General features: G+C 41.1%; 1 protein-coding gene across 1 annotated transcript; it reads right to left on the bottom strand.

Moving 5' to 3' along the window:
* Positions 1 to 101: 101 nt before the first annotated feature.
* On the bottom strand, positions 102 to 20,803 carry slc6a18 (solute carrier family 6 member 18). Its single transcript, XM_046858761.1, has 13 exons — positions 20,787 to 20,803; positions 20,462 to 20,622; positions 14,567 to 14,707; positions 14,339 to 14,476; positions 14,031 to 14,212; positions 12,202 to 12,312; positions 11,962 to 12,074; positions 11,733 to 11,861; positions 10,748 to 10,904; positions 9,221 to 9,425; positions 1,792 to 1,951; positions 1,440 to 1,602; positions 102 to 329 (listed from the first exon to the last, which is right to left on the bottom strand). Exons 1-13 carry the CDS (start codon positions 20,801 to 20,803, stop codon positions 129 to 131), a joined length of 1,878 nt encoding a protein of 625 aa, XP_046714717.1. The 3' UTR covers positions 102 to 128.
* Between the last annotated feature and the right edge of the window lie 672 nt (positions 20,804 to 21,475).

Raw genomic sequence — 21,475 nt, 5'->3', positions numbered from 1 at the left:
AGATTCGACTACTGCGCTATCAGGTTTAGCATGTTAGCGCTAGCTGGCTAATGTAGCCGGTCAGTACGAGTGTGATGTGTGCGATGATCAGCATGAACACACTGTAGGTGATGACGGGGCGTGGTGGTCTATGGGTCTGGGACATAGGTGGAGTTGGTGTAGGGGTTCTGTGGACGTACGTGTGTGTGTGTTTGATTGTGTGTGAGGCGTTTGATGAGGCGATACAGAGCTACTATGGGGATGGGAATCACCGGGAGACACGAGAGCAACAAACAGATCACAAACACCCAGTCAGGGTACGGCTTCATCTCCGCTTCTGGGAACTCTGCCTACACACACACACACACACACACACACACACGTAAATATGAACACGTGAATACACACACGTATGTACAGCACTGTGCAGAGGTTTTATGCAGGTGTGAATAATTCTGTAAAGTAAGAACACTTTCAAAAACAAATATTTTTTTTATTGAACAAAATGGAAAGTAAATAAACAATAAAAACCAGATCAGTATTTGGTGTGACTTTGTTTGGCTTTCAGTTCTTCTGCATACTTTTACAAAGTCTGGGATTCTGTAGGATCAGATTTAGGAGTGTGATGAACCAAGCAGGTGCTGATCATCAGTTTTATCTGTAGGTTGAAACCCTGTGATGAAGTGAAACAGAAACAGCTGTCGGAGCTTCACACTGTGTGAGGAACTGAACTCTATTACTAAGGTGAGATTTTGGAAGACAGTTTCATGTCACAGGTCCTACACCAGGGCAAGACTGAGCACAGCAACAGGACACAACGTTGTTCTACTGCATCAGTAGGTTATTTCCCAGGCAAAGATCTCACAGCAGACTTTCTAAGCTATTTTTTTTGTGTGCACAAAGAAACGGGAGATGTTGAGGAGCATAGCTGCAGTGGTCGTCCAAGGAACCTTAATGCAGGGGATGAAAGATACATCATGCTCTCTTCCCTTTAACATTAGAAAATGTCAATCCAAAAAAAATCTGAGAAAACCAGTAGAACCTATCTACTGTCTGGAGAAGTCTGGCTAGAAATGATCTTTATAGGAACCTGCTGAGTTCCTTCAAAACCTGTGAAGAACTGATGCTGTTGTGCACCCAAACGGTGTCACACTAAATATTGCGTTGATTTGGATTTAAATGTAATTCAGCTACTTTCCATTTTGTTAAATAATTAAACCCTGTTTTGTTTGAAAGTATTTTATATATATATTTTTTGTTGTTTCTGTTTTATTCCTTCTTCTAATTTTAATTGTCTTCCTATTTACTTACTTACTTAATACCCCCTTAATATAAAAATATATTTATTTCTTATCACTTTACACATGCCTAGCTCAGTTATTGCTGAGTCAGCTCATCTGTGTTTTTTTTTTTTTTTTAACTGAGATTAGATGAATGTGTTGTTTCTCCTGAGCTATTACGTATTGGGGGTTCCAGGCGGGGTACTCTGGATGAACCTGAACCTGCACCACCACATACGCCACCAACACCACCAGCAGCATCACAGGACTGATCCCCATCCAACACACATGCCAGAATATATTTGGCTTTCGTCCCGTCATAACCTGGATATCCTCACTGAACCTGCATAGTGGAGACGTGATGGAATCACACACACATACACACAGAGCTAGCTACATATTTATTAATGTTTATGCTCCCCTAACACACTTCATAGCAATTCTATTTATTTATTGGCTATAATTACTGTCATGTTCTTGTTATTCTGAGAATCAGATCAACACTGTCTTATTAAACACAGAGGAAACTGACCGTCCCATTCCGTAGAAACCGACCACAGCAATGATTTCAAAGAAGGCAATGATGAGAAGTGGCACAGAGCCGACGTAACTGTTAAAAATCTCCAGCCAGTAATTTCCTGATCCCATGGTGAAGATCAGAGCCACCAGGAACGATACCACACAGATTACAGCTAGAGAGAGGAAGAAATGGATGGAGAGAGAGGGACGATGTATTCCAGTATTGTACACTTGTTTATCTACTTCCCAATTAAATCCCCTTTAAAACATTATAAACTGCCTTGTCTTTAAATACCGTGTCTGACTGGAGTTAGTGTGTGTGTTGGTGTGTGAGTGCACAATGTGGTATCAAAAAGTTTTAAGACTAGTTTTGTAGCATGCAAACAGATGGCACCACAAGGCTGCATGCAAAGTCACAGGAAGCACCATCCTTCATAAGTCAGTGTGCCGAAAGACATCAGGAGCTGTGCAGTTGGTGCTGTTCCTACCATGTGCATTCACACGTCTGTGATTTTATTATGGACAGCAAATCAGAACAAAGAGCAAACGTGTAATTGCTCAACCTCCAAAAATGCTGAAACAATTCGGCAACTTGCGCATGATGATTGTTGCTGCTGTTGTCGCTGTATCGCTCTGTGCGGTGACTCACGGTGGTGGAGTGTGTGTTTATATCAACACAGAATGGTGTAAGAACTCTGTGCTTGTCTCACGCTATTGCTCATCGCTACTGGAGTTTGTGACTGTAAGACGCAAACCATTTTGTTTGCCACAGGTATTCACCACTGTTTTTATTGTCAGAGTGTACATTCCCCCAGCGATAATGCTAAGGAGGCACTGTGTGAACTCTATGGCGCTATTAGCGACCTGCAGAATGCTCACCCCGATGGATTGTTTATTATCGCCGGAGATTTCAACTATGTGAATCTCAGGACTGTGCTTCCTAAACTAGATAAGCATGTGGACTTTACAACGAGAGGAGCGAACATGCTGGATCTTGTTTACACAAACATCCCCGGCGTGTATCCTGCGGAGCCCCGCCCTCATCTCGGATACTAAGACCACAGCTTTGTTATTTCCAGCATACAGACCGCTCATCAGATGCTCTAAACCGTTTCTGAAACAGGTAAAAACCAGGCCAGCAGGAGCCACCTCTTTTTGTGTTTTGAGTGCACTAACAGGGACATGTTTAGAGAGGCTGCAACCAACGGCGATTCTATTAACTTGGAGGAGTTCACATCATCGGTGACCAGCTACATCAGCAAGTGCGTTGATGACATGACCATCTCTAAGACATCACTACACACTCCAACCAGAAGCAGTGGGTGACTGCAAAAGTGTGTGCTGTTAAAACAAAGAGACTCTGCCTTCATAAGAGGGGACAAGACGGCCTTAAAAACAGCAAGTGCCAAACTGTCCCGTGCCATTAGAGAGGCGAAGTGTGCACATGCCAAGAGAATCCACAACCACTTCCAGTACAGCGGAGACACCTGGCGCATGTGGCAGGGCATCCAGGCGATCACAAAATACAACACAACTCCACCTGCTTATGACTGTGACGCCTCCCTACCAGAGGACTTCTATGCCTGGTTCGAGGTGCAGAACAACATGGTGGCAAGGAAGACCACTCCTTCTCCCAGTGACCAGGTGCTCTGTCTAACCACAGCTGAAGTGAGGAAAACTCTAAGCAGAGTTGACGAACAGATGTCTACTGGACCAAACAACATTCCTGGCAGAGTGCTCAGGGAATGTGCACAACGGCTACCGGATGTCTTCACTGACATCTTCAACAGCTCCCTGAGCAGCGCCATTGTTCCTTAGTGCCTCAAGACAGCGACCATCATCCCCGTGCTGAAGAAGTCTCCTGCCTCAATGACTATAGTGCCGTTGCACTCACACCAATTGTGATGAATTGCTTCGAGAGGCTAGTCATGAGGCACATTAAGACCCAGCTTCCACCCGCACTGGACTCCACGAACGATGGCATCTCAACGACTCTCCATCTGGCCCTCACCCACCTAGACAACAAGGACACATATGTATGAATGCTGAAGGTTGCTAAACTGTTTGCCGCTTTAAAATATCAAAATATCGTTTTGATTTCCTGCATCCTTCACTTTCCGTTGGCTCCGGCTTGTCTATTTTTGCTTGTTTGAGGGTTTGAAAGCAGTAAACGGAGGACATTCACCAGAACTACGAACACACACTACAGTAATCACATTAAGGTACGTAATTTCTCTGCTATGGCAAACATCCAGTTCATTCAGTGTGTGAAGTGTGACATGTTTAGTCAGTCTCTCTCCATTGTTAGCGATAATTTTATCTGTGAGAAGTGTAAGCTAGTTTGCTCTTTGACGGAGAAGATCTTAGCATTAGAGGAGCGCATCCAGAGTCTAGAGAGAAGTAGTGAGTGTGAGAGCATTCCAGGTTCTGCAGGGGAAAGTCTGGATGCCCTAGGTGGAGTTAATATTCCCCCGACTCCGGCATTAGAGCCCTCGCAGTGGGGCGAATGGGTGACGACTCGGTGGCATACTCGCAAAGCCAAAGCTAACGCTATCCATCCCACCCGGGAAGGTGCTGCTCTCATTTCTTGTAGTATAGGTCATAGTCTCAGAACAGCACTAGTTAACAAGTGACTGTCTAGAGCCAAGGCCACGGAGCAGACAGACAGGCTAAACCCACCGTCTGCTAGCTGCACAGAGTTGTCACTCAGGATCCACCATATTGAGACTGTGTCTGTCCCCCGAGCAAAACCAAAATATAGGAATTATCAGAAAGTCTGTTTTAGTAACCTGATTAACATTAAATTAAATAGGACTGAACGCACAGCAGCACCTCTGATCTAAAGATAGGATTGCTGAATATTAGATCTCTCACGTCAAAAGCGCTTACTATAAACGAAATTATTACTGACCAGGAGTTTAATATAATGTGTTTGACAGAAACGTGGATTAAACTGATTGAATATGTAGCATTAAATGAGGCGAGTCCTCCTGGGTATAGTTACATACACCAACCCCGTCTAAATGGCAGAGGAGGTGGAGTAGCAGCTATTTATAATAATAATCTAAACATCACACAAAAGACTAAACACAAATGTAAAACATTTGAAGTTCTTTACACCAACATAAAATATTCAGTGTCCGAAAGCAGGTCAAGCCAGTTAATTCCACTAATTATTATTTATAGACCCCCAGGGGCCCGACTCTGATTTTCTAATAGAATTTGAAGATTTCATCACAAATTTAGCAACTTCTTTAGACAAAGCATTAATTATTGGTGACTTTAATATTCATTTTGATAATCAGGAAGACTCCTTAAGAGCAGCAGTTGTGTCCATTCTAGATTCAGTTGGAATTAATCAGAATGTTATAGGACCCACTCATAGTGGTGACACACTCTCCATTTGTTGTTAACATTTGGATTAAAAATAAAAAAACTTAGTCATAATTCCACAGTCTGAAGCTATTTCAGACCATTATCTCATCTCTTTTAAAATTTGCCTCAGTCATTGCATTTCTACCTCACCACATTACCGTGTTAAGCGTACTTTCACGTCAGCTACAGCAGCGCGTTTTATCAATAATCTTCCAGAAATTACGATATTAGATAGATCTCCATCAGACCCCGCAGAGCTCGACTGGGCCACTGAACATCTAGAAACAATGTTACGTTACACTCTAGATGATGTAGCTCCCCTTAAGACCAAAATGATCAGGGAGAAAAAATTAACACAGTGGTATAATGATCATACACACACCTTAAAACAGACCACTCGGAAATTAGAACGTAAATGGCGTCAAACAAAATTAACAGTTTTTCAAATAGCATGGAAGGAGAGCCTCCTAAATTATAGAAAATCTCTTAGTGCTGCTGATCAGCATATTTCTCCTCCCTCATAGACAATAACAAGCAGAATCCTAGATTTTTATTCAGCACGGTAGCAAAATTAACAGGGAATAAAAGCACTGCACTCACATGCACACCATCAATAGGTAGTAATGATTTCATGAACTTTTTTAATAATAAAATTGAAAACATCAGGCAAGAAATCCAGACGGTTAATATAAATCCAAATTATTTTACAAGTAACCCTGTAGACAGCAGTGTAATTATAGCAGACAATCAATTACAAAGCTTCACTCCTATTCATGAGAATTAATTAATTTCATTAATCTCCTCATCAAAACCATCAACCTGCATTCTCGATCCCTTGACTACAAGTTTCTTTAAACAGATAGCTCCAGAGGTAATCAAACCTGTTTTAAAAATAATTAACTCTTCCATTAGCACTGGTTATGTACCAAAATCCTTCAAACTGGCAGTTATCCACCCCCTTATTAAGAAACCTGACCTTGACCCATGTCAGTTGTCCAACTACAGACCGATATCAAATCCCCTTTATATCCAAACTTTTAGAAAAGGTTGTAGCACAGCAGTTCTGCTCACATCTACTTATGAATAACATTTATGAAATGTATCAGTCAGGATTTCGGCCTCATCATAGCACAGAGACGGCGCTAGTTAAGGTGGTAAATGACCTGTTATTGGCCTCTGATCAGGGTTTTGTCTCCTTACTTGTTTTGCTCGACCTCAGTGCAGCTTTTGACACCATTGATCACACTATACTATTTGCTAGACTTGAGAACATTGTTGGAATAAAGGGAACAGCTCTCTATTGGCTCAGGTCCTATTTGACTGATCGCTATCAGTTTGTTGATGTAAATGGTGAGTTCTCCACACTCTATGAGGTAAAGTTTGGTGTTCCTCAAGGATCTGTCTTAGGCCCTCTGCTTTTCTCTTTATATATGCTGCCTCTTGGTGAAATTATTCATAAACATGGGATTCGCTTCCATTGCTATGCTGATGATACACAGCTGTATATTTCAGCAAAGCCAGATGAGAGAGATCAGCTTAACAATGTTGAGAAGTGTGTAAAGGACATTAGACAGTGCATGCTTGATAACTTTCTTCTGCTCAACTCAGATAAGACGGAAGTACTTTTACTAGGACCACATGCAGCTAGAAGTAAACTTTCTGATTCTGTAGCATCTCTGGATGGTGTTTCTGTTTCAGGGTGTACGGCTGTCAAAGACCTTGGTGTGATTATTGACCCGAGTCTTTCCTTTGAGTCTCACGTCAATAATATGCTGTCGTCCCCTCACTTTCACACGTTCACTCAGGTTTGTTGACGGTGGTGTGGTGGGTCGTCTCTTTTCCCAGAGATCCCTCAGGTCTGTGTTACCTTCTGGTTCTCCCTTTTAGTTATGCTGCCATAGTGAGTCTTGCCGGAGTCCAACTGCACAGTGACATTACTTTCATACAACAATAAGGACACTTAATAATCCATATCCATCTCTTCCTGTCACCCTCTTCTCTCTCTCTCTCTCTCTCTCTCTCTCGGTCGAGTTAAACATGCTCCTGAGGCTCCAGTGACCACTGTTCCTGTTCCTCTCCCCTCCGTGGATCTTCCCACTTCGTCCAGGCCTACCTCTGGATAGTGTTCGCTTTGACTGGAGGCGACTCTGTGCAGCTTGGGACGGTTTCTCATCAACGCCTTGGGTGGTTCCATGAAATTCCGGAGTAAGAACGGGCGCTTTGAGGATGGATTGGACTGTAGTTAATGTCAACAGTATGCTACACTGACTCAGGATACAGTTCGCTTCTGATCATCATCACTGTACCCCGCAACATTGTATATCTGCTTCAAATGGACATTCGGTGCAACCCAGATGAGGATGGGTTCCCTCTTGAGTCTGGTTCCTCTCAAGGTTTCTTCCTTATGCCATCTCGGGGTGTTTTTCCTTGCCACAGTTGCTCATCAGGGACAAACTTACTTACAAAGAACATATTTACTTTTAATCACCACATTATCTGTGTAAAGCTACTTTGAGACAATGTTCATTGTTAAAATCGCTATACAAATAAAAATGAATTGAATTGAATTGTTCATAGACTTCAGTTCAGCATTCAACACAATCATCCCTCTCCACCTGATTGAGAAGTTAACCCCCTGGGGCTTAACACTTCCCTCTGTAACTGGATCCTGGACTTCCTGACTGGGAGACCTCGGTCAGTCCGGATCAAAAAGAAACACTGAGCACTGGGGCCCCCCAGGGCTGTGTGCTCAGTCCACTGCTGTTCACTCTGCTGACTCACGACTGTGTAGCAATGCACAGCCTATATCACATCATCAAGTTTGCCGATGACACAACCGTGGTGGGTCTCATCAGCAAGAACGATGAGTCAAAGTTACAGAGAGGAGGTGCAACGGTTAACAGCCTGGTGTGGAGCAAACAACCTGTCTCTGAACATCAACAAAACTAAAGAGATGGTTGTGGACTTTAGGAGAGCACAGAGCGAGCAATCTCCATTGATTATTGATGGATCCTCAGTGGAGATCGTCAAGAGCACCAAATTCCTTGGTGTTCATCTGGCGGACAACCTCACCTGGTCACTCAACACCAGCTCCATCACCAAGAAAACCCAGCAGCATCTCTACTTCCTAAGAAGGCTGAGGAAAGCTCATCTCACTCCTCCCATCCTGACCATGTTCTACAGAGGGACCATCGAAAGCATCCTGAGCAGCTGCATCATCTCGGATTGCAAGATCCTACAGAGGAAAGTGAGGACAGCTGAGAAGATCATCAGAGTCTCCCCCCCCCTCTATCATGGACATTTACACCACACACTGCATCCACAAAGCACACAGCATTGTGGACGACTAAACACACTATTCAGAGTAAACAGTAGGTTTACGGGTCGGCGCTATCTTGTGTTATGTGTATTGTCCCACACTGAGTGTACTGTCTTGTGTTGTCTTGTGTTGTCTGTACTGTCTGTCTGTCTGTACTGTTTTTTGTCTGCACTGTTTGCACTCGGTTGCACTTGATGCACTTTATGTAGCTTGTGTTGTGTTGTAGCTCTGTGTTGTTTAGTGTAGCACCAGAGATCTGAAGGAACGTTGTCTCGTTTTCACTGTGTATCACAGTGTATAGTAGAAATGACAATAAAAGCCTCTTGACTTGTATAGAACAGTGCAGATGATCCTCATGTTGTATTTAAACGTGTGCTGTGCTGCTGTCGAGTTCGTCCCCAGGCTACTGATCTGAAGTCCAAGTCTGCCATGAATGTCAGGGTGCCGTAGACGAGCTGTCCTTCATGTGGAGGATCATTAACAGTGATGAAACTCGGGTGTACAGGTACAACCCGGATACCAAGCCACAGTCTTTACAGTGGAAAAGTTTGTCATCTCCATGAGGGACGACATTTGGAAAGCGACCTAAACTGTGGCAGACTAGTCTCAAAACACTTTGATGACCACCTCGTATAGTCAGTGTGTTGGTGTGTGTGCGAGTGTATAGTTTGTGTGTTGGTGTGTGTGTGTGTGTGTGTGTGTGTGTGTGTGTGTGTGTGTGTGTGTGTGTATAGTGTTTGGTTAGTACCAGTATAGAGTTCTTTTGGGATCCACCTGGGCAGAATGTTGAGGTCGAGCAGTGGTGCGAGAACTCCCTCCAGATTGCCGAACATGGAGGAGAGGCCGAGGCTGAAGAGCATGACGAAGAAGAGCACGGCCCACACCTGAGATGCCGGCATCTCCGTCACTGCCTCCGTAAACACGATAAAGGCCAGACCTGTTCCTGATGCACTCTGGTAGAAACAACAAGAACATCAGTGAAACTTTGTGATGGAAATTTGTGACACACACCGTGAACATTCTTTACGGAAAACATCTGAATAGCTCATAAGATAGGAGAACAAACACAAAACCGAGTTGTCACGTGACCTTAAGAGCGAGCTACACTAATCTGGTGCTTACAGAGTCCCAGTTCCTGCTCCACCACACCATATTGGTTAAAAAATAACTTTAACCTCTTAGCCATCATTGCCGTGCCAGCGCGTCCGATATCCCAGTGTTCTCAGGTGTTAATGTTTAACAATAGATTAAATAAAAACGGAGAAGAGTAACCATGACTCACTGTACATCATTCTAAAGCTCTAAGTCTCAAACAATGATTTCAGATCTCTGTTTTTCAATGGAAAACGTATAATGAATATATTTGCTGAATGTGTGTGAGCAGTACACAACAACATGCATAAAAAAACGCACTACTCACATTATTATTGTAATAACGAGTCACAAACACATCCACTGCTGCTAATGGAGTCTAAGTTCTATTACTTTTTACAGACTCTTAGTGGTCAAAGAGAGGAGCATGTGCACACGAACCAGGAAGTGCTGCAGCTCTCAGTTCAGCACAAACAGATGTTTATAGCAGATTTATCTTTACAGATTTATATGATTTTATTGGTTTTATTGCTTGTTTGTTTTTATAAGAGAAATGCTTGAAAAGTGTGTGTGTGTGTGTGTGTATGTATTGTTTAGATTGGAATGCCCGCACATCAATATGAATGGTCATGATTGTAGAACAAGAGCTTGTCTGCTACCTGGTCATCAATATGAACTCAATATCAATATCCAAACATGTAGAACTTTAATCTTCAGCAGGTCTTCAGCAGGTCATTTCTATGCAGACTGTATGAATAGAGTATGAATGAACACCTGAGTTTAGCAGGTGTCTCTCAAACAGGGGGAGGAGAAAAGGATCAGACACAGTTTCAGATAAATGTTTGTAGGAATCTCATTTGTTATGAAAATCATAAAATTTTAAATATAAACTCATGAGACATGTGGCTTTCAACCCAGTACTTTTCTGGACTTTGATGATGGACAGTAAAGCTCAAAGTGTCTTCTTTCCAAAGATCTCTAAACTGTGTATGTAGCACATTTTTATCAGGAACTGTTTTTTAATAAATAATTTAACCTAATAATAATAACAATAACAATAATAACCTAATCATTTAAATGTAGGCATTTTCAGCTGTGAGTCCTAAAAGCTGTGGCAAAGGCCAATAGATTAACAGAAGCTGAGGAACATAAGTAAGATGAAGTGATTTGGAACCACTAATACCTGATCGAGGAACCTCTGCAGATCGCAGTGTCTCAGCGCCAGGTTCTCCACCCGATCAGGATACGAGCTGTTTAAGTAGTTCAGCCAGGTCTTGTAGTTATCCAGCGTGATGTTCTGATCAGAGATGCTAAACTCGTTGGTCAGCTTGAGGATGTTACTGAGGAGACACGTGACACACGTCGATGTTACAATGTGTAAAACTGTCAGTGTTTAAACCTGATAGTTACAGACAGTAGTGTCTCACTGCATTACCCAACTTTACCCAGGAGTCAAGTGTGAATAGTGGATTGTGATTGGCTGGAAGTTCCGATGTGAATGGTGGATTGTGATTGGCTGGAGGTCCAGGTGTGAATTCAGAGTGGTGGTAGGTTGCGTTTGTCAGTTGGTTCTAAATGAATTTCCTGCTTATAAACACCTGTAACCATAGTAACATCCAGTTCCTTATGACCTTAGTGAGCTCCATGGAGGAGTTTAGTGCGAGGTAGAAGTGGTTAGTACAGAGATTGTGATAAATGGCTTTAGATACAAAATAAATTTGACCAACTGGAGAAGAAAAGAGAAACAGAATGAGAACCCAGGAGTGACCTCCAACAGCTTCATCACTTATGGGACCCAAACTTCACTTATTATATTTACTCATTATTAGAGAGAATGACATCATTTCCACTATAAAGTACAAACACTAGAACTCCTAATCTCACTATCCAATGAGAGTAAATCGCTGTGAAACTCCGCCCCTAAGAGAGATTTGTGCCAGAATATAGAATTCATTAAGAATTTCCGATTTAATGTGTGGTGATCAAGTATGAACAAATTTTGAAACTTCCTGTTATACTTCCTGTTTATCCTGAAAATCACTCCAAAGAATGAAGCTTGAGAGCCCATGTTTTCCTCTTCATGCTCAGTGGTGATCTGATCTTTCTGCTCGTACATTAAGCCTGCATTAGTACAATAGTAAATACGTCGCTATGGTAACAGTTTGCACCTTTGAATGCAAGTGTTGTAGTTTGTTGTAGCTTTGAATCCCAAAATAGAGAAAATAGGAATGGAGGCGTAGAGTGATGTGGCGCTGTTAATGCAGCCCACTAACAAAGCGTCTCGCTCGCAGTTATTCCTGAAACACAAACACACAATTTTATATAACCATATTTATATCCATGTATGTGAAGCTCTACATGTATTGTGGGTTGTATCTCAATAACAGGAGTGCTTACTGTTTAGGGTTGTAGCTGGAGAAGGCGATGAGGCCTCCAAATGCCAGAGACAGAGAGAAGAAGATCTGAGTGGCAGCATCCAACCACACCCGAGGGTTTAACAGGACCTGCCACTACACACACATACATTCAAACTGCAATTCTCTTTGCATTTATGAACAAAGCATTAGAACAAGCATTCATGTGTGTGTGTGTGTGTGTGTGTGTGTGTGTGTGTGTGTGTGTGTGTATTAAACTCACATCTGGTGTAAAAAGGTACTGCAGTCCATCAGTGGCTCCAGGTAGTGTGAGAGCTTGTCCAAGAAAAATTGTTAACACCACATAAGGAAATGTAGCTGTTACGTAAACCGCCTGCACACATGCACACACACAAACACAAAAAGTGTAGAAGGTGTATGTAGTGGGAATTGTGTAGTGGTGTAGGAGGTGTGTGTAGTGGTGTAGTAGGTGTATATAGTGATGTAGAAGGTGTGTGTATGTGTTGGAGGCATGTGTAGTGGTGTAGAAGGTGTATGTAATGGTGTAGCAAGGTGTGTAGTGGTGTAGGAGGTGTATGTAGTGGTGCAGGAGGTGTGTAGTGGTGCAGGAGGTGTATATTGGTGTATGAGGTGTGTGTAGTGGTGCAGGAGGTGTGTGTAATGGTGTAGGAGGTGTGTGTATTGGTGCAGGAGGTGTGTATTGGTGTATAAGATGTGTATTGGTGTATGAGGTGTATGTAGTGATGTAGAAGGTGTGTGTATTTGTGTTGGAGGTGTGTAGTGGTGTAAGAGGTGTGAAGTGGTGTAAGAGGTGTGTAGTGGTGTAGGAGGTGTGTAGCAGTGTGGGAGGTGTGTAGCAGTGTGGGAGGTGTGTGTAGCGGTGTAGAAGGTGTGTGTAGCGGTGTAGAAGGTGTGGGAGGTGTGTGTAGTTATGTAGAAGGTATGTGTAGTGGTGTAGGAGGTGTATGCAGTGGTGTAGGAAGTGTATGTAGTGGTGTAGCAGGTGTGTGTAGTTGTGTAGAAGGTATGTGTAGTGGTGTAGGAGCTGTGTCGCAGTGTGGAAGGTGTGTATAGTGGTGTAGGAGCTGTGTGTAGCAGTGTAGTTGGTGTGGTTGGTGTGTGTAGTGGTGTAGAAGGTCTGTGTAGTGATAAAGGTGTGTAGTGGTGTAGGAGGTGTGTAGTGTAGGAGGTGTATGCAGTGGTGTAGGAAGTGTATGTAGTTGGTGTGGTTGGTGTGTGTAGTGGTGTAGAAGGTCTGTGTAGTGATAAAGGTGTGTAGTGGTGTAGGAGGTGTTTAGTGTAGGAGGTGTATGTAGTGGTGTAGGAGGTGTGTGTAGTTGTGTTGAAGGTATGTGTAGTGGTGTAGGAGGTGTAGCAGTGTGGAAGGTGTGTATAGTGGTGTAGGATCTGTGTGTGGCGGTGTAGGCGGTGTGGCTGGTGTGTGTAGTGGTGTAGAAGGTCTGTGTAGTGGTGTAGGAGGTGTGTAGCAGTGTGATAGGTATGTGTAGTGGTGTAGAAGGTGTGTGTAGTGGTGTAGGAGGTGTGTGTAGTGGTGTAGGAGGTATATACCGTGGTGCAGGAAGTGTATGTAGTGGTGTAGGAGGTGTATGCAGTGGTGCAGGAAGTGTATGTAGTGGTGTAGGAGGTGTATGCAGTGGTGCAGGAAGTGTATGTAGTGGTGTAGGAGGTGTGTGGCGGTGTGGGAGGTGTGTTTAGTGGTGTGATAGGTGTATGTAGTGATGTAGGAGGTGTGTGTATTTGTGTTGAAGGTGTGTAGTGGTGTAGATGGTGTATGTAGTGGCGCAGGAGGTGTGTATAGTGGTGTAGGATGTGTGTAGTGTAGGAGGTGTATGCAGTGGTGTAGGAAGTGTATGTAGTGGTGTAGGAGGTGTGTGTAGATGTGTAGAAGGTGTGTGTAGCAGTGTGGGAGGTATGTGTAGTGGTGTAGAAGGTGTGTGTAGTGGTGTAGGAGGTGTATGCAGTGGAGCAGGAAGTGTATGTAGTGGTGTAGGAAATGTGTAGCGGTGTGCAAGGTGTGTGTAGTGGTGTAGGAGGTGTGTAGCGGTGTGGGAGGTGTGTGTATGTTGTGACCTTGCCGATGGTCTCGATGCCGCGGATGAAGCAGATGTAGACGATGGACCACGCGGTAGCGACACACACCACCAGGCACCACTGCAGCGAGCCGCTTGAGCTGATGTCTGGTGTGATGTTCAGAGTCGTACGATACCAGAAATAATTTACTGGAGTCCCAGCAATACACTCCGACACGTGTTCTGTAACACACACACACGCGCGTTCCAGATGATGAGCACATAGTGTGTGTTACAGAACACGTGTCGGAGTGTATTGCTGGGACTCCAGTAAATTATTTGTGTGTGTATGTGTATGTGTGTGTATACCTGTCTGGTTTTCATTCAAAGGACACTGTGACCAAGGCAACGGCTCTTGGAATGAGTTAAAGAAGTACCAGAGAACCCAGGCCAAGATGGTGTTATAGAACAACCCTACAAGGAAGGAGACCGCCATCGAAGCCACACCTATACACACACACACACACACATACACACAGGTGCTGAACACTGATTAACTGTAAATAGATTGCTATTCTGTACTGTGATTGGACTGACCAACTCCCCCCAGGTAGGGTGAGATTGAGTTCCACACTCCGATGCTCCCCTTGCGGAGACTTTGTCCAATCGCCAGCTCCAGGTAGAGCAGAGGTAAACCCTCAAACACCAGTGCAATCAAATACGGGATCAGAAATGCACCTAAACACACACATGTACACACACATTTTACGTGCTATGTTCCATCCATCCATCCATCCATTCATCCACCCATCAATGTCCTTTGTCCAGGTAAGACACCTCTGACGTCTCTGGTTCAGGAGCTGCAGGACACGAGGAATGAGTGTAGACCATGGAGACGTCTGTGTGTGTGTGTGAGTGTGTGTGGAGGCTCTTGAAGCACTGACTCCAGCTGCAGTCCACTCTTTGTGAATCTTCGTTTCTCCTTTTTCTACCACATTTTTTTATTCCATTCAACTTTCTATCAATGTGCTTGGATCCAGCAGCTTCTTCAGCGATGATCTTTTGGATCTCACCCTCCATGTGCAGGGGGTCAATGATCGTCTTCTGGAGAACTGTTGAGTCAGCAGTTTTCCCCCATAATTGTGGAACCAGACTGAGACGCCATTTAAAGACTCAGGAAACCTGAGCAGGTGTTTGGAGTTAATGAGATGATTAGAGTGAGACACCACGAATCTACAATATTCAACTTTCTCACAATTTTCTCAGATACGGAATTTGGGGGTTTTATTTGCTGTGAGTCAAAATCATCAAAATTAAAAGAAATAAACACTTGGAATATATCTGTGTGTGTGTGTGTGTGTGTGTGTGTGTGTGTGTGTAATTAATCTGTATAATGACTTTCACTTTTTGAATTCTAATTTAATGAGATGCACCTGTAGTTCCCTCAGGAACGTATTAAGTGGCAGACCGTACGCTTGTTTAGTGTTACTAGAAAATCCTGACACACTCAAAAAAATGAATCATGGCATAGTTTATAATTATGTATTTGCATCCTTTTGATTTTATTTAAATAATAATATTTTCAAAATGTATGCAAATTGCTTAGAATCCATGTAAATTGGTTCATTCTGAAAACTATTCGATTTAATCAGTTAACAATTATGAATATGGTTTAAATATATCTAGCTGTGGAACGAGCCAGATCCTATAAGTTATATTTTATGAGATTGGTTTGCATATAATTTATGGGCAATGGAATTGTTTAGAGGCGGAAATTATCCATACTCCAGGCGGTAGGGAGCGGTACTGCACATACACATGTCTATGGCAATGCACATGAAAAAAAAAAAAAAGCAGCAACCAGCGGCAGAGGCAGTTGAAAAAACACCGTTCTCCTCGCCATCTTACATCGGATCATCTTCTTGGATCAACCTGATTGCAAGGCAAGTTACATATGTATTCATCGTATAAAAGTTGACTGCTTTCAATATATATGTGTGTTATTACTGCTGTTGATATCGTATTAAACTGTATCAATGCACTGACTATCAATTTGCATTTATTCCACTTATGTTAGCTAACTAACTTGCACATGGTTCTTATAAAGCTAACTTTATCTACTTTCCCCTTAAGCTACTTTTTTCAGCTAGACAGTATAATTAAAAGTAACTGGGATGCGTATTTATTTTTGGTTTAACGTTATATTAATTTCCGTATTTTCTGACCTGAATAACATAACTTAGAACTTTGGCCACATGCATAGCTTAAGTTAAATCCGAGAGGAAAAAATGGTTTTAGGTGTTAACTGTTTAAAGATTAAAATAGCGATGTGTCATTAAACGATTACTAAACCAACTGCAATTTTAAATGTATTTAAATCGTACATGGATAACTTCCAACAGTTGCCAGTTGGTCGGGTGTTCTATGTGAACCATGGTTTTACCCCGTCTGTGTCTTTTGCTGTTGGTCTGCTCTTGTTCTGTGGTTTAACGTTTGACGGCAAATAAAGACAGTTATAAACTACTGCAATTAGTAAATGACAGTACTATTCTAATAATTCTCTAAAAATATAATGCTGGCTTTGTAATTTCATAATCAAAAGTATGCTTTTGTTTCTAACTAAAACCATTTTTTTTCCTTTTCAGATACATCAAGCATCTTTTCTTACATCTAAATGGTGGGACAACCTCCTAGACCTTGTATGTATGCTACAAAGATTGTTTTTTAATACATAGAAGAATCAATACATCTGATTATGAACAATTAATCTCAGTTTGAATGTTATATGATTCAACATAAAAAAAGCATAACATACATAGTTAAAACATATTTAAAACATATTTTACAGACATGAACAGCCTAATATCATCTTGCAATCAACCATAGTTTCTTATAAATTGGACCTATGTAGTTATTTCATTGTTATAAAAAAGTTATTAATAAATTATTAGTAGTAGTAGCTGTATTTTGACTTACAGTAAAATCAAGTATAAATTAAATTATTTATGTTGATTCTTTAATATTTGGACGTAACTGATTTTTTTTCTTTTGTCTTTGTTCACAGATATGTGAATGTGGCCATGCAAAGTGTGTGACATTTCATTATCTACCCGGTATTAATTGCTAAAACATTTTAGGCTGAAACATTTCCACTATGGTCGCAATTGCCGATATCCCTGTCTATATGCAGATTGCCCATGTACATTCACAAGTTGGAAGAATCTTTTGAGTCACACATATCAAACACACAGGAAGTTAACAGCAGCAAATGTTCAGTTAACTACATTCTTTTGTCAGACGTGTGCATGTAAGGAAATTTTAACTGAAAAGGGAATACTTTGCTCATGTAAATCAACATCTTAGGCAGTATGAAAACGTAACTTGTATGTTTGAAGGATGTACGTTTGAGACAAACATATATGGAACATTTCACTCGCATAAAAATCGTAAACATAATCCCTACACTCTAAACGATTTTAAGGCAGGTGTTGTTAAACTCGCTGCTCAGTCAGACGAATCTGGTAGTACTGTAGATGATATCACTAAACTGCAGTGCTGTGAACGCGCTCATAACAGACCCGGGAGAGAAGTCGATGCTGAATAAAGTCGTAGTTTTTGATATTTTTGGACCAAAATGTATTTTCGATGCTTCAAAAAATTCTAACGGACCCTCTGATGTCACATGGACTACTTTGAAGATGTTTTTATTACCTTTCTGTACCGTACATACATTCTCAATGGAGGGACAGAAAGCTCTCGGACTAAATCTAAAATATCTTATACTGTGTTCCGAAGATGAACGGAGGTCTCACGGGTTTGGAACGACATGAGGGTGAGTCATTAATGACATAATTTTCATTTTTGGGTGAACTATCCCTTTAATTTTCTCATTGGTATCACAGTCTAGCTTATGCCCTTGTGTGTAGTGTGCAGCGAAAGATTAAACTATGCAGCAGTCAGTACAGAGCATGATTGATCAAACTAAAAATGACCTGGATAAAATGATCCAGTTGGTATTACAAAGTAAGGAAAATATGAAATCAGAATCGTGAAACACTCACATCATTATGCTGATCTCAGATTTGGTGTAGATAGGGGAATTAAAACATTATTCATGGCAAAACAGGAACACAGTACAATTATCATTTCAACATGACTGAATCAATAGGAAAACTTGGAACACATTGGGAACTTATTTTCTTTGTTTATCCTCCAGGACACTGAAAGTGTGGAGGCTGAGTCTCTCATTGCACAGACAACAATGGGCATCTATGTCATTCGAGCGGAGGGTGCTGGTCCTGAAGAAGAACCTTCAGATGTTGGTGTTGTTCTTGAAGGAGTTGAAGTTCTGCAAAACCTGCCAAGTGTCACATTTGGATGTGTGATGCTTTTTGGACTAATTTATGCCCTTAACTTAAACTATCCAAAGGACCTCAAGTGCACATTTGAAGCATTTCAGAAAATCCTGATGGAACTGGATACAACCAAGCTGTCACCAAACGTTCAGGGACTGAAAATTAAGATGCTTCAGTGAATCATTGAGAGATATGCTGATATTTACATTTTTCCTCTTGACTTGCACTTTTTCTACTCGTTAGAATCACCACCCTATTTTTCCAAATTATTGCATGTCACAGATTTGTGAAAATGTTTGTGTAATGTTAACAAGTGTTGTCATTGAATCAGATTTGACCTGATTGTTATGTCTACCTCAAGTTTTGCAGTTTTTTTAAACAGTTCTTGAGGAAAAAGTACTATGCCTGCAGTCTGTTAAAATCCTTTGCATTTATTTGTTATAGGATTATTGTGGCAAAAAAAAGAAATAAATAATTAAAGTAGTGCAATTAACCTTGGTGTGTTAAGTAAAGAATGAAAGTACTTTATTTTTTGTTGAGGTTGCACACAACACAGTATCAGTGAGCACAGACTGTCTTGCTAGCTCCTCTTTTTGCTGCCTTTTGTGCTTGTTATTTCTAAAATAAAAATGTGAAATGAAGTGACCCTCTGGCCATTCTTTTTTGTGTTGTATATTGTGATTGGGGAGGGGAAATGGTGATGAATAAGTAAATACAAATTTATAAATATGATTTTAAAATACATTGGGTTTATTAATACAAATTACTTAAATGTGATGCATTTTAAGTAAAATAGGTTTATTACATAATAACACATAAACCCATTTCTTATTTATTTAAAATAAATTGGATTAATTGAAAATATCACATAAATCTAATTGTTACTTGTTTTATTTATATAGGACTTACATATATTTATCACATTAAGTTTATTAATACGTTTACATTAAAAATACGTAATCCAAATGGATGGAAAATTTATATGCAATCAAATTACATAAATCTTATTTATTAGGCCTAAATATTTTTTTGAGTGCAATTCCAAATACTGAGAAAGTGAATAAATGAACGCTGGAAGGAATGAAGACGTGTAAGTATGCAGAATTAAGTAGAACAGTTAAGTAGATCATATCTTTAGAAAATTATATATTAAATGTAAACACACACATACACATATACACACACACACACACACACATACACAGTGTATAAAGTTTAAAGTTGTAATTTATGAAATAAATTAGTTTCAGGACCATGTGTTTATTAGGTGGAATAAGAATTGACTGCATCCACTCCATTTCTGTTCTAAAAGAATGACAATTACACCTGCTTACATAAACAATGATACAAAATACAACAAATAACATATTACAGTAGAAGGTGATAACTCAGGTGAGCTCATGATGTAGCTTTACACTTTCTACATGCTGCAGTAAAGCTAGCAGGATCACGTAAAGTCCATACCCTCAGCTATGCGTTTGTTTTAGTGCTAATACGCTAATCTTCTGTCATTGTCTGACACTCATTAAGAGAGAGTTTTGGAGAAAGACAGCATTTTGAGGTGCAGGTGAGATTACATTTGATCAATCTCATCTCTCACTATCACATCCTGAGTCCAGAGACCATTCAATTCTAGATTCACGAGTGTGTCACAAACTATAGAGTACTGATGAGATTATTAGATAATAAGTACCAGGACGCTTATCTTTAAGATGTTTATGGAGCATGTGTGAAAGGAGTCTCCAGTTTTACTATCAGCTCTGTAACACAGAGGTAAAGCTGTGTGATTTTAGGTTTCACAGTAACACGACATGCTGTGGTGAAAACCAGAGAGGCTGGTGAGGGAACCAGTGTTTATATAACGTCCGTGAGAACAGGAACTCAGTGTGAACAGGAACTCACTTTAAATAGGGAACATTAAACATTTTTTAAAGTGTGTCTTTATTCAGTTACATAAAAAATGTAATAAAACACTTTGAGGTGTTTGAGGTACATAATCATCTCCACTTCATCACCCCATCCTGTCACTCTGTCAACATGACCCACAGTGGGTTCTTCTAAACTTAATGACCACAGACGCAAGCTGAAGACTTTTATCTTAATGCACAGTTTCTTTACAAAAAACATCTCTTCTTACCTCCTCCATAAATCTGGCACAGGTATGGAAATCTCCACACGTTTCCGAGTCCCACGGCGAAGCCGATGCACGTGAGCAGGTATTGAATTTTGTTGTCCCATTTTGGTCTCTCGCTGGTTTTCTTTTCGGCTGCTTGCATCTCCATTACTGTAGTGTATTTCCTGCCCAGCGCAGTGACCCTTACTTATCCACCCAACCTGAGGGAAGTTCTGAGCCGGGCTTTTATTGATTTTGGAGAACGGACCAATGAAATGGATGTGTTTTCTGGTAGAATATTCCTCGCTTGTTTAATGGATAACTTTCACAATCCAACAATCCAAATCACAGCACAATCTTTAACATATGTATAAAAAAGATAAAAAAAAAAACTAAAAGCAGATTTTATGAAAGCAAAGGTTGTGTACATTTACATCAGTAATGTTTTATCATGTGCATTAGGTTTTTATAAGCGATTTTTATATGCACCATTCCCCAGGTTTCAGAGAACATCTGGCCTCATAAAAGAAAACGAGAAATGCAGGAGAAACAGCCTGAGTCTGTCGTATACGTTTAGATAGATAGATAGATAGATAGATAGATAGATAGATAGATAGATAGATAGACAGACAGACAGACAGACAGACAGACAGACAGACAGACAGACAGACTTTATGGCCAAAGTTTTTGGACACCAGACTTTTCCAGCCATATGTTTCTTCCCCAAACTGTTACACAAAGTGGTACACACAATTATATCAGACGTCTTTAAAAGCAGAGGGAGGAGATTCTCCCTTCACTTGAACTAGAAAACCCAAAGCTGTTTCAGCATGACAATGCCCCTGTGCACAAAGTCACCTCTATGAAGATCTCCTCTACAGAGCTGCAAACCTACTGAGAAGACTGTGAACACTGACTGTACCCCAGGCCTTCTCACCTCACCTACATCACTACCTGACTGTACTAACACCCCTGTGGCTGAATGACTCTCACAAATCTCCACAAAATCTAGTGGAACATCTTTCCAGAAGAGTGAAG

This window comes from Silurus meridionalis, chromosome 10, assembly GCF_014805685.1.
Source record: "Silurus meridionalis isolate SWU-2019-XX chromosome 10, ASM1480568v1, whole genome shotgun sequence".
NCBI lineage: Eukaryota > Metazoa > Chordata > Actinopteri > Siluriformes > Siluridae > Silurus > Silurus meridionalis.
The sequence above is the reverse complement of the archived record's forward strand: the minus strand, read 5'-3'. Positions and strand labels throughout refer to the sequence as shown.